This window comes from Amblyomma maculatum, chromosome 2 (genome assembly GCF_055883805.1).
Source record: "Amblyomma maculatum isolate TAMU_Amacu chromosome 2, ASM5588380v1, whole genome shotgun sequence".
Taxonomy (NCBI): Eukaryota; Metazoa; Arthropoda; class Arachnida; order Ixodida; family Ixodidae; genus Amblyomma; species Amblyomma maculatum.
In genome coordinates this window covers 131,999,330-132,011,002 of record NC_139345.1, presented here as the reverse complement: position 1 = coordinate 132,011,002, position 11,673 = coordinate 131,999,330, and the positions used below count along the sequence as shown (strand labels likewise).

Genomic DNA, 11,673 nt, shown 5'->3' with positions numbered 1-11,673 from the left:
TCCTACGGGGCTGGGACTGGTAGGCCAACGTCGTCTACGGCGGGGGCTAGCCTGCCACCGAATTTTTATCTGTTGTAGTCGGGGGGCTATCCAGCCACCGAATTTTTATCTGTTGTAGGCCGTCATTGCACCCGCCACCGCTTCGGTGATGGTGGACGACGGCCGTTGTTGCGGCGCGCGTCTTTCTCTCCCTCTTCTTTTTTCTCTATTTTCTCTTCTGTCGGCACGAGGCAGCGGAGGTGGCTCAGCTACAGAGCCAGTAGGAGGCCCGTGCATTTTAACGCGGTAGCGTTAAGGAGCTCGTGTTGCAGAAAAGCCAGTGTCGTCGGCGTCGGCCATGAGCGATAAATCCCGGCATGCACTTCATAAATAAAAAGCAACTACCAAGATGGGCTGGTTGGGAATCGAACCAGGGTCTCCGGAGTGTGAGACGGAGACGCTACCACTTAGCTACGAATTCTTTTTTTTTCTTTATTTCCTGGCTTTGGTTCATACCATTTCACAAGAACACAACACGAATAACACAAAACAAAGTACATATTGGAAGGTCATCATCAGCCAATGTCAGGCTGGCTTCGTCTCAGTACATTAAAACTCCCGCAACGACAGCAAAGGCTCTACCCTTGAGAGCCATTCGGGAGGTTCAGCAGCCACTTTCTGTATGGCAATAAACCAATTCACACTTTCTCGAAAGTATATTCTAGCGGGTCGAGCGTCCCTGTCGCAGTGATAGCCCGCCATTCTGGAGCGCCATATAGAGTGGAGGCCCATGAGCATGATTAAATCATACGGAACGCCATCTTCATTATCAATGCTTAAATACCGGATGCCGTGGGAGTCAAGTGGAAATTCTTTCTTTATCGTACGTTGCAAAACATCCCAGAAATAAACCCCTTCCCAACAATGCAAAAAAACATGGTCTATTGTTTCCGGCTGCTTGCAGATTAAACAGTGCGCCCCCCACGGTAAAAAAAAATCCCTTTCCTCCAAAAACTTCTTTACTGATAATGTTCCGGTGTGTAATTTAAAGAAAAATGTCTTAGCTCCTGGCGACACCTGCATTTTCTTTACTCTCTTCAAGACATCTCTGCCCGGACCTCCACTGTATAAGGTTCTGTACAAGGGTTGTGGCAAAACAATGTCACATAAATCGCGATACAGCTTTTTTCGTTTTACAGTGGACAAATATTCATTAGAAAAACGCACTGAAAGAAATCTTACACTAGCGACGACCTCCCTGTAATAACCAAAAATCCCACCCGTAGCTTCTTCGGTGGAGACAACTCCGGCAGTAGACGCCGTAGCCTAACTTGGCAGACGGTGCGTAAGAAAGGGTCCGAAGCATCCCGAAAAAACAAAAACCGGTTGACCACCTGCCGTAAAAACAGATGGCCGAGTCCCAAACCACCGTCTTTTACCCGACGGAACAAATTTGTCCTGCTGCAGCGTTCCCATTTACCTGCCCAAACAAAAACGGCGAAAATCCTGTGTAACTTCTGTACGTTTACGCGCGAACAACTCAAAACTTGCATTGCGAACCAAAGTTTGCTGATAAAAAAAAGATTGCATAAAGTAGCTCTGGCAAAAATCGACATGTTGGCGCCTTTCCACTTCTCGGCTCTCTCCCGTAGTTCGGTCATTTGCCCTTTCCAATAATGTTCGCTTTCGCGGTAGGCATCCAGCTCGACGCCCAAGTACTTGGTCGGTGTGTCTGTCCACGTAACATTGGCAAAGCGATCTGGTTTCGACGGCCACTGTCCATGCCAGAGCCCAAGGCACTTGGCCCAGTTCACCCCGCTACCGGTAACTTGAGAGAACTCACGGATACATTTGACAGCCTCGGTGATACTCTCCTGGTCAACCGTAAAAATAACGATGTCGTCTGCATACGCGAGCAGCTTCACTTCGGCTGCTTGTAACGTAAACGCACTAATGTTGACATTATTCATAAGTTTCATGCACAATGTTTCAATATAAATGCAAAACAAAAGAGGGCTGAGGGGACAGCCCTGTCGCACCGAACGCTGCAGTCGAATGGGGGCTCCCAGACTCTTATTAATAATCACTCTCGTCGTGCAGTTACGGTACGCCAGGGCCACACCCTTACATATAACTGAACCAACATTCACATGTTCTAAAAGGGAAAACAAAATTTCGTGATCGACGCAGTCGAATGCTTTTTCGAGGTCGATCTGAAGCATGGCGACCCGGCCATCCCAGTCATCACAACACTCAAGGACACTTCGCGCCTTTTGAATGTTGGTCACTATTGACCTCCCTTTTATCCCACACGTTTGGTGTGGTCCTTTTATATCCTTAATAACCGTTTGCAACCTTCGGGCCAAAACCTTCATAAAAATTTTATATTCAACGTTTGTAAGTGCTATGGGTCTGTAAGATGTTACCAAGCGTAATTTGTCTATTTCATCAGTTTTAGGAATGAGTACGGTGTGGGATGACCCATATGACGGAGGCAGGACATTTACTGTGTAGGCATCGTTATAAATTGCGTTCAAAATAGGTGTGATTTCGTACTTAAATTCTTTGTAAAAACCCGCGCTGAACCCATCCGGTCCCGGCGATTTACCGGCATTTAAACTGTCAATAGCGTGCTCCACTTCTGTTTCAGTTATCTTTAGTTCTAATCTCTCTTTCACTTCATCATCCAGACGCGGTATCGTCGCCAGAAACTTATTCTTAAAAGTGATAGCGTCTACCGTGTGGGATGCGAAGAGGGTTTGGTAATGGGCGTGGAACGCTGCTTTGATGTGGTCGTTGTCCGCCGCCAAGATACCGCCCCAATCTATTTGGTTGATGTGGTTCCGTCGAGCGTTTGCTTTTTCGAACCCCAGCGCTCGTTTTGATGGCGCCTCCCCTGCAGCTGTGTCTTCTGCCCTTGCCCTCACTAACGCACCTCGATAACGATCTTCGTCTATCAATTCTAGTTTTTGCTTTGTTTTCCGTATATCTTCAATCCATTTCCCCGGCGCTCGAGCTTCCTGTTTAAGCAACGTACGGAGCAGTGTCCTTAACTCCGTCTCTTTCTGTTTTTCCTCAAACCGTATACAGGTTGCCCTCTCTAATCCTTTAATTTTTATAGTTTCTTTACACAGCTCCCACTGTTGCCAAAGGTGCATATTTTTACTTGGGTTTATTTTTTCAATTTCTTCTTTTACTATGCGGGTAAAATGTTCATCCTGCAAGAGTTTATTATTGAATTTCCACATTTCCCACGAAAAAGAATTCCCTCTCTTTACCCGTCCAAAAGAACATTTAACTAAACAATGGTCTGAAAACGATACCGGCTCTACTTCATAACTATTGCATTCAGGTAAGATGTCGAGGGATGCATAAATGCGGTCCAGCCTTGCATGGCTCGAACCCTGGAAGTGCGTGAGCTTTACGGTGCGGGCTCCCTCGAGACACTCTGCCACATCCTCGAGGTTACACTCCTCAACAATTCGCGATAGCACTTCAGGGCTTGCGTCTCGGTATGGCCGCCGGCTTGTCTTGTCTCGCGCACTAAGGACGCAATTAAAATCACCTAGGACGACCAGTTGTCTATCGGTGCAGAGCCGCTGCTGGATGCCTTGGAAAAACTGCGCCCTTTCATCTGCTACATTAGGCGCGTAGAGACAGACAATCCGCCAATCCGTGCTATTCAGCGAAAAATCTAGAAGTGCACACCGGCCCGACTCACAAGAAAAATGACCAAGCACTTCAAGCCCCGGCAACTTCTTCACAAAAAGAACACAGCCAGCCGATGTGCCTACAGCGTGGCTAACCACAGCAAAAAACCTAGGCGTGAAACGTTGCACCATGCTCTCGGTCTCTTCCTCACCGTCAACTTTCGTCTCCTGCATAGCTAATACATCAATATCATGCTCCGTTAAAAGTCGGTACACCTGGCCTTGTTTTCTCTTTACTGCCAGACCTCTAACATTAAGCGTGGCGACCTTCAACGGTGATGCAGGAGCCATTTTTTAAATAAGAAGAAGAGACCGAAAGCACGGTGCTTACCTCTCGCGCCTAGCACAAGGCTAGACGCCTCCGTCGCTTCTGGCGCCGTCCTCCTCGAGCTTCTGGCCGTGCTCGAGAGGCGCCGTGTCGCCGGCCCGCCTCTCGCTCGCAAGGTTTTGGCGAGGCTTCAACGTGGGCCTCCTTGTTTGAGGCGCCTTTGCTGGTGGTTCCTCGGAAGTGGGCGTTGCCTCCTTGTCGTCGCCGGTGCTGGTGTCGGCATGTGGGCGTTTCCCGGGGGTAGCGGCCGTGGTCGTCCGACCACCGCAGTTGTGCCGGTGAACCTCGCTCACTTCCTTTGCTTCTGCGTCCTTGGGAGCCGGCAGGCTCTCCGCGTCCGCTGAGGTCTCCTCGCTTGGCTGTGGCAAATTCACCGTAGCTGGCGCGAGCTCTGGCTTATCGGCAAGGGGGGCGTCGCCACTCGGAGTCACCGAGGTGCCCTGCGACACGGGAACCTTGTCCAGCACGTCGGCACCCTTTGCTGCTTCCTCAGCCTCGGCGACGTCCATCAGCTCCCTGTTGTCGTCCTTCGCACCGAGCCCGGTCGCTGACGCGTAGGTGCGGACGCAGTCCTCGTCCGCGTGTCCATAGCGCCTGCACTTGGAGCACCTGGGCACCTTGCAGTCACGGCGAACGTGGCCTGCGCCGTGACACCGCAGGCACTGCATCGGCCGCCCGGGAACCACCACGAGAGCCAACTCGCCGGCGACGCGAAGCTGGTGGGGCAGGTCGTCCACCTTCATACCTGGCTTCAACTTGAGCAGCACTGTTCTCGTGGTGGATCCCTTTTCCTTCATTCCAACGACGCGCCAACGCTCCCGCGTCACCTCGGTCACGTTTCCGAACGCCGCGAAAGCAGTCCGGATGTCCTCGTCTTGGACACCGTGTAGCATCCAGTGCAGGCGTAGCTTCACCTGCTGGTCTTCAGGGTCGAATATGAGGCAGCGGCGTCCCTTGACTTCCAGCTCCTTTAAGGCGGCCAGCTTCTTCGCGGCTTCCGTGCTGTTCATGGTTACCGCCCACACATGGTTGATTTGGTACGCCCCCAACGCCACGACGTCGGGGAGCGCACCGACGTTAGCGAGGGCATCCCTGAAGTCCTCGACCCTGTAGGGCCTCATACGCACGTCGCCGTGCAAAAACATCGTGTTTAACACAACACGTCCGGTGGGCAGGGTAGGCAAAACGATCTCGTAGTCCTTATCTTCTTCGGCGCTAAACCTGTTTCCGCGGCCAGCAACGGCCGCTATCGCCGCTCCGACGGAGCTCATGATTCTGCGACCGTTCGCTATCGCGGCAGGAAGTAGCTACTTAGCTACGAATTCGATGCTTGAAAGCGGTACAAAAGCGCTTCTAGTGAATGCAGTGTTGCCTTAGAAACTTTCCGTAGAACGTTATACTGTGGTGTATATCGGTAATTATGAGCATGTTACTTACAGAAGTCGCAGTTACACGAGTAGTGAAGTAGGTTTCCGCTACATTTCTTCTGCGCTCTGCGCACATGCAGAGCTATCTTGCGGCAAACACAGAAGAACCCCTCCTCGCAATGTGCGGCGCTGCCCCGACACGTGGCGCGCCACTCGCCCCTGACGTAAAGTCCCTTGATAAAACGAAAGTAGCGACTTTCTGTGAACTTTGCCGCCGCTTCGCGCACCCTCGCAGATCCTCCTCTCTCAGCTCTCCCATCGGCGCTCTTCTCAACGGCGATTGGCTCCGCGGGCCGTCGCCGGTAAAAGCGCGCGAAAAGTTCGCTCTTTTTGTATTTTCATTTTTAGCCGGCGCCATTTTTTAGGCAGCCCCTGTTTGTAGGAGCGAGCTCCCTAGCATTCCGCGCTTGCACTTCGCGCTGTTTTAATGCAGCGCTATACCGAGCTGCGGCATATTTATTTGCACAAGCTGTCGTGAAAAAGGCTTCATTTTTTTCGCAATTCCGAGCGGAAAGAAGGCCACCATTCGAATAAAAAAGTGGTTCAACAACATCGGCCGCAAGCACTTCATCCCGACGAAGACTAGTCACCTCTGCTTCTTCTGCGACGTACTGTGCATTTGTTCCAAGCGACATGAAACTGCTTGCAAGCGCATCACAAAGCTTATAATCTCACTTAATTCACTGATCATTTTGCGCTGTTATGCGCGTTATTGTTTTGACTTCATGGTTCCGCTCAACGTGCTATATAATAGCGAAAGCTGATGCATACAATGCGCATACAATAGCCGCTTTAATGTCTGAACTAAAGGTCTCGCTTTTCAGCGCTAACGCGTGCAATGAAGGAGATTGTTAATTCATTAATAGGTTTATTTCGCAGGAGAGTGTAGAGGACTCTTTCGCAGAACTTGTCCACATAGCGTATATATATCCGCACATCAAAATTTTGTCTCTGTAGACCCTCGAAATTAGACCTCGTCCTAATCTGGCGAAAATTGATGTCCTACCTAATTTGAATATTTACTGGTTACGTCCAAATTTCGGTGGGCCTCCCTCAGAATGTAGCCCCAGAAACCCCTTAAATTTGACCACTTCAAAAGGTGGCGAAATTAATGACCAACCTCATTTGCGTAGTGCGAATTCAGGGACTACCTCCAAACTTAGGTGGGCCATTCCCAAAAGTTAGCTCTCTAGACCCCCGAAATTTGTCCTCGCCTGAATTGGACCAAAATTGGTGTCCGACCTATTTGAGTATGGGAAATTCAGTGGTAATCTACCAATCTAGGAGGGCCACCCCCGAAATGTGGCCCTCTGAATCCCCAAAATTTGACCTGGTCCGAGTCTGACCGGAAATTGGTGTCTATAACCTAATTTGCGTATGGCCAACTCAGTCTTGACTTCCAAATTTAGGTGGGCCTCCTTAATTATTTGCCTAGTTGACGGGCGTCATGTCCATTTTCGTAGCGTAGAGTAGCCGTCGGCCTTGGACCCGAGAGGTCTAGTGTGTACAAAGAAAACAATGCTGTTTGGTCTTGAGTTGACATAGCAGTATTTTGTACGTGCGCACCCTGTCGCAGTTATCGACATAAGGCCTGTACTTCTTCCACATTTTGCCACTAAAGAGTTGAAAGCGTTGTAGGTCACGTTTCTTTAGTCTAGTCAAAGCAAAAGAAAAAGAAAATATTGGTCATACTAAAATTAGAGTTGACACCAATGTGGATGAGCTTCCGACAAGGTGAAGTATCGGTGGTCGACAGGCCAAATTTTGGGGTACAGATGACGGGAAATCGGTGCCCTGATCTTGGCTCTCGGTTTCGGCTCGACATCACTTCAAGGCTGCCGACAGCAGGAGCTAGATCCGTTTCATTCTTAACAGAAAAAAGTTGATATTCGATCGTTTTCAAGCAGCCGCGAAAATTTTTAACTACGAAAACAACTATACAGCTGCATGTGCACTGCGCGGTACCAACCTCAGTCTAAACCTTATTGAAAAATTTTAGGATGACCATCAAAGCATTTGTTCCAGCCTCTTGCTAGCAACTATCGCATTAATGAAACTCTGCTCGTTAACAACTGCATAAACTTTACTTGCGCTAAAATTAGTTTGAGGTGAAAATACATTTAACTCAGCATTGGTATGCTGAGAATATTCAGGAATGCTCAAATATATAGTAAATATTATGCTTAATATATTATGACGGGTTGAGACACACGGTAATGAAAAGTCAAAAGGAATGTGAGGTGTATGCAGCAAGCGGTTTTTGTTCATGCGGCAAGCGCTCGTAATTTGCACTTTCATTGCGCGTACGAGACGCTAATTTATGTAGCTCGCGGTACAGTCAAGCAAGTCGCATGTCTTATTCGTGTCTTTATTCGATAACAGAGCGTGGAAAACGCGCAAACTTAAGAGCGCGCGCGCGTGCCAGCCAATTTCCCGGACGGCGAAGGAGCGCTGCCCAAAAAAGCGTGCTGTGTGCAGCGCGCGCAGGCGGCGGGCGAGGATATTCGAGGAGGAAAGTGCCGGAGTGGAGGAGAGTGTCGCTACTTTGAAATTATCGAGGGACTTTACCCTGACGTTCCGCCGTGCACCCTCACGGGTTGTAGAATCAAGCGTCTTTCCTTTCTTTAGATCACTATTTTCGCTCACCCGCTTCTCCCCTTCGGGCCGTGCGGGTACCGGTGCGAGGATGCCCCAATACCCCTGCGTTTAATAAGTTTTCTCGCTCTCTCCCCTTCCAACATCCAGCGTGCGTCACTCGAACAGTGGTGTTTAGGCGACGCGGCTCCTCTTTCCGCTCACAACGCGATTGCTAGGGGCAGCGTCTGATGCCGGACGCCTCTGACGTGATCGCTGCGCCGTAGCGCTTCTGCTGTGTAAGCGTGCCCTGCGATGTGTGACTGACCGACATACTCAGTGCGGGTGAACGCTAAAGGAACACGGGAGCAAGAAACGTTGTAGTGTGCGCAGCACAGTGCGATAATGTAGATTGTGAGAAGCACTTGTTTGAACAAGTAATTAGAAAAAAGTTGTACAGTGCACTTAGAAGTGTTGAGTATGAAAACTATGTCTTTGTGTGACTCAAGAGCATAACGAGCGAATGAGTGGGCGGTGCGAACGAGGTGCAATAACGCTATCGCGTTCCACTCTTGAAGGCGAAGCTTAAGCGTCCTCCAAATTTTTCTTTTCCTTCTTCCTACAACAACATGAGGTGGCTTAGCTACAGAGCCAGTAGCAGGCCCGTGCATTTTAAGGCGATATCCTTTAATTGCTCATCCTGTTGTGTTGTTGTGGCTGTAGGAAGATGGAAAAGAAAATGCACGGGCCTGCTACTGGCTCTGTAGCTGAGCCACCTCCGCTGCCTCGTGCAGACAGAAGAGAGAAAGCAGAGAAAACATTATCTGGAACTTAGCTTTAGGTAAGCCTGGAAATTGCGAAAACAATGTCCACTTGGCTACGCAAAGTGTTTCGCTTGGGGTGGTGCACTTTGCTAATCTCCTGTGTATCCGCGAAATGAAAGGCATATTTTTTCCAAATTCTTCCATATAGCTATACTGAAGAAACCGGCGAGTAGGCGCAACTTTTATTAATCGAAAGAGTTACTTCGCTATGTTCACAGATTTCTGTCCGCATACCGCGTCCGCAAAATCGTGTCCGCTGCAGTTGTAATTGACAAGGCGTAGGGTTAATTAGTGGTGTCAGTCAATAAAGACTGACGTTTTATTACTGGAGAACAAGTAATTAGGCCAATAAGTTAATTAGGCATTTATTTGCATGCGAAAGATGTAAAAGTTGTCTGCAGCAGTTGTAATTGAGAAGTGGTAGGGGCTGATGAGGGGTGTCAATCGATTGAGGATGACGTAATGTTGTGGCCGAAATAATAATTAGGCCAATAAGGTAATGAGGTAATTAATTAGAGGCAAAACACGCAAAATCGTGTATGCAGTAGTTGTGAGTAATTGAGAAGCCGTAGAGTTTGTTGTGTGGTGTCAATCGATAGAGGGTGATGCATTGTGTGCGAAAAAATAATTAGGCCAATAAGTTGTTTAGGTAAATATTTAGAGGCAAACAATTTAACAGTAAAGGCATGCAGAAATGGTCTAATTAGCGAATGGCTTGTCACCACATTTGAATGTATCAAATACTAAAATAGGTAATGAAATCTGTCAATTAGGGTGACGTCAAAGATGTGACGTCACGCAAACTGAAGTCGAGCCAAAAAAGGGCATAGCAAGGGATTGGCGCGCAATTTGAAAGAGCCAAACACTAAAGTAGTTAACTAAGGCAGGCAATTAGGGTGACGTCAAGGATGTGACGTCAAGCAACCGGAAGTAGAGCGGAAAAAGTAGATAGGAAGGGATTGGTGCACAATTTCAAAGTACTAGAGAGGAAAATGAGTATACAAGAAGTTAATTAATGTAACGCAGATGATGTGATGTCACGCAACCGGAAGTAGAGCCGAAAAATGACATAGGAAGGAATTGGTGCGCAATTTAAAAGGCTAAGCATCTACGCGGACGATGTGACCGTTTGGATGTGCGAAGGGAACGACTCGTACACCACATCCAGTTTCCAAGAGGCAGCAGATATAATCAGCAAACACGCAAAGGACGTAGGTCTATGCTGGGTAATGGCCAGCAGTAGTGGGAAGATAACTCCAGATATCAAAATTAAAGTCAGCGGGAATGAAGTCCCGAAAGTAGATGAAATTAGAATATTAGGTATGATTATCAACCGCAGGGGTAGTAACAAAAGCATGATTATAAAATTAAAAGATCAGGCGGAGCTCGTAGTTAGAGTATTTAAGAATACGTCCAACAGAAGGAGTGGTCTCATGGAGGCTGGTAGACTCAGACGCATAAAAGCTTTTGTCACGAGCAGAATCTGCTACGTGACTCCATTCCTAAATATCAACAAGACCGAAGAACGCGAATTAAACATCATAATTAAGAGATGCACGAAGTTTGCTCTAGGACTCCCCATAACTAATTCTAGCGACATTCTAGAGAAAATGGGGTTGCATAATGAGTGGAAAGAGCTAGCTGCGGCGGTCAGGCTGTCCCAGGGAGAGCGACTCGCAGGAACGGCGGCGGGTAGACAAATAATCCTCGACTGGGTAGACCTACTAGCGCCCGGGGAAGGCGAAAGTGTCAGAGTAAGCATAGATCGAGAAATTAGAAAGCATCTATCCGTCTCGCCCATACCGAAGAACATGCACCCCGTGCACGACGAGAGGAGGAGGAAAAGCAGAGCTAAGCGCCTCGCTAACAAATTGGACAAACGCCCGCCGGGATCGGTCACCTACACCGATGCAGCGATCGAGAAAGAAGGCGACGTAACCTCGGTCGCCCTATTAGACACCCCGGGATCGCCATAGGAATCGAAAGAAACCGAGATCTACCACCGGTAGAGGCGGAGGAGATTGCAATAGCCATCAGCGATAGCAAAGCGGCGGTTAGGAATTTTAGCAAGGGTAGAGTCAGCAATCGTGCTGCAAAAATTCTGAACAAGTCGTCTCTCGCCGAAACCGTGACCATAATCTGGACCCCAGCACACGCCGGTCTCGCCGGCAACGAGGCTGCCCACATGCTCGCCCGCTCCTCGCTACCTCGGGGTGCTGCGGACGCCTCCACAACAACACCTAAAAGCAAAGAATGTATTGGTATGTTTAAGGATGTAAGCGACAACCTGAAGAAAGACCGGAGGATATATCCGCCACCGGATAGATTCCTGAGTAAAAAGGGATCATACGACTGGAGAAGACTCCAAGCTCGAAATTTCTTTTCGCCCCTGTGGAGGAGTTGGACGGGTGCCAGAGGGCGGAAGAGGGACGGTGCAGAAACCGAAATTTGTAAATTTTGCGGCCACGTGGCAACATTAGATCACATAATATGGAATGCGTTCGTGCCCCAGGGCGCAACGCGATTAAAACTAGCGATGAATGGGAGACCACGCTAAGAAGCTCCGACGAAAAAACTCAGCGATTCGCCGTCCTCCTAGCGGCCGAGGCTGACGACCTCTTCTCCCAGACGGGGCCGGATGTCCTCCGGCCGCGGTGCGACAGACTGCCTCCCCGAACTCCTGCGTGCGGACACGGAGGTGGCTGCCACGCCCTATTCGGCGGAAATAAATGTTCTTCCTCCTCCTGCTACCAAAGGCTAAAATGGTTAAACAAGAATTGAATTAAGCAACTAGATGGTGGCAAAACATTTATTGTGGGAACCAGGGTACA

At 49.0% G+C, this 11,673-nt stretch overlaps 1 protein-coding gene across 1 annotated transcript; it reads right to left on the bottom strand.

Moving 5' to 3' along the window:
- Positions 1-455: 455 nt before the first annotated feature.
- Positions 456-5,336, bottom strand: LOC146199907 (uncharacterized). The gene has a single exon (XM_084595287.1). It carries the CDS (start codon positions 5,286-5,288, stop codon positions 4,041-4,043), a length of 1,248 nt encoding a protein of 415 aa, XP_084451413.1. The 5' UTR covers positions 5,289-5,336; the 3' UTR covers positions 456-4,040.
- Positions 5,337-11,673: the final 6,337 nt, after the last annotated feature.

Excerpts from the sequence above, each read along its gene's own strand:
- LOC146199907 (XM_084595287.1), bottom strand. The coding sequence starts at position 5,288 with ATGAGCTCCGTCGGAGCGGCGATAGCGGCCGTTGCTGGCCGCGGAAAC.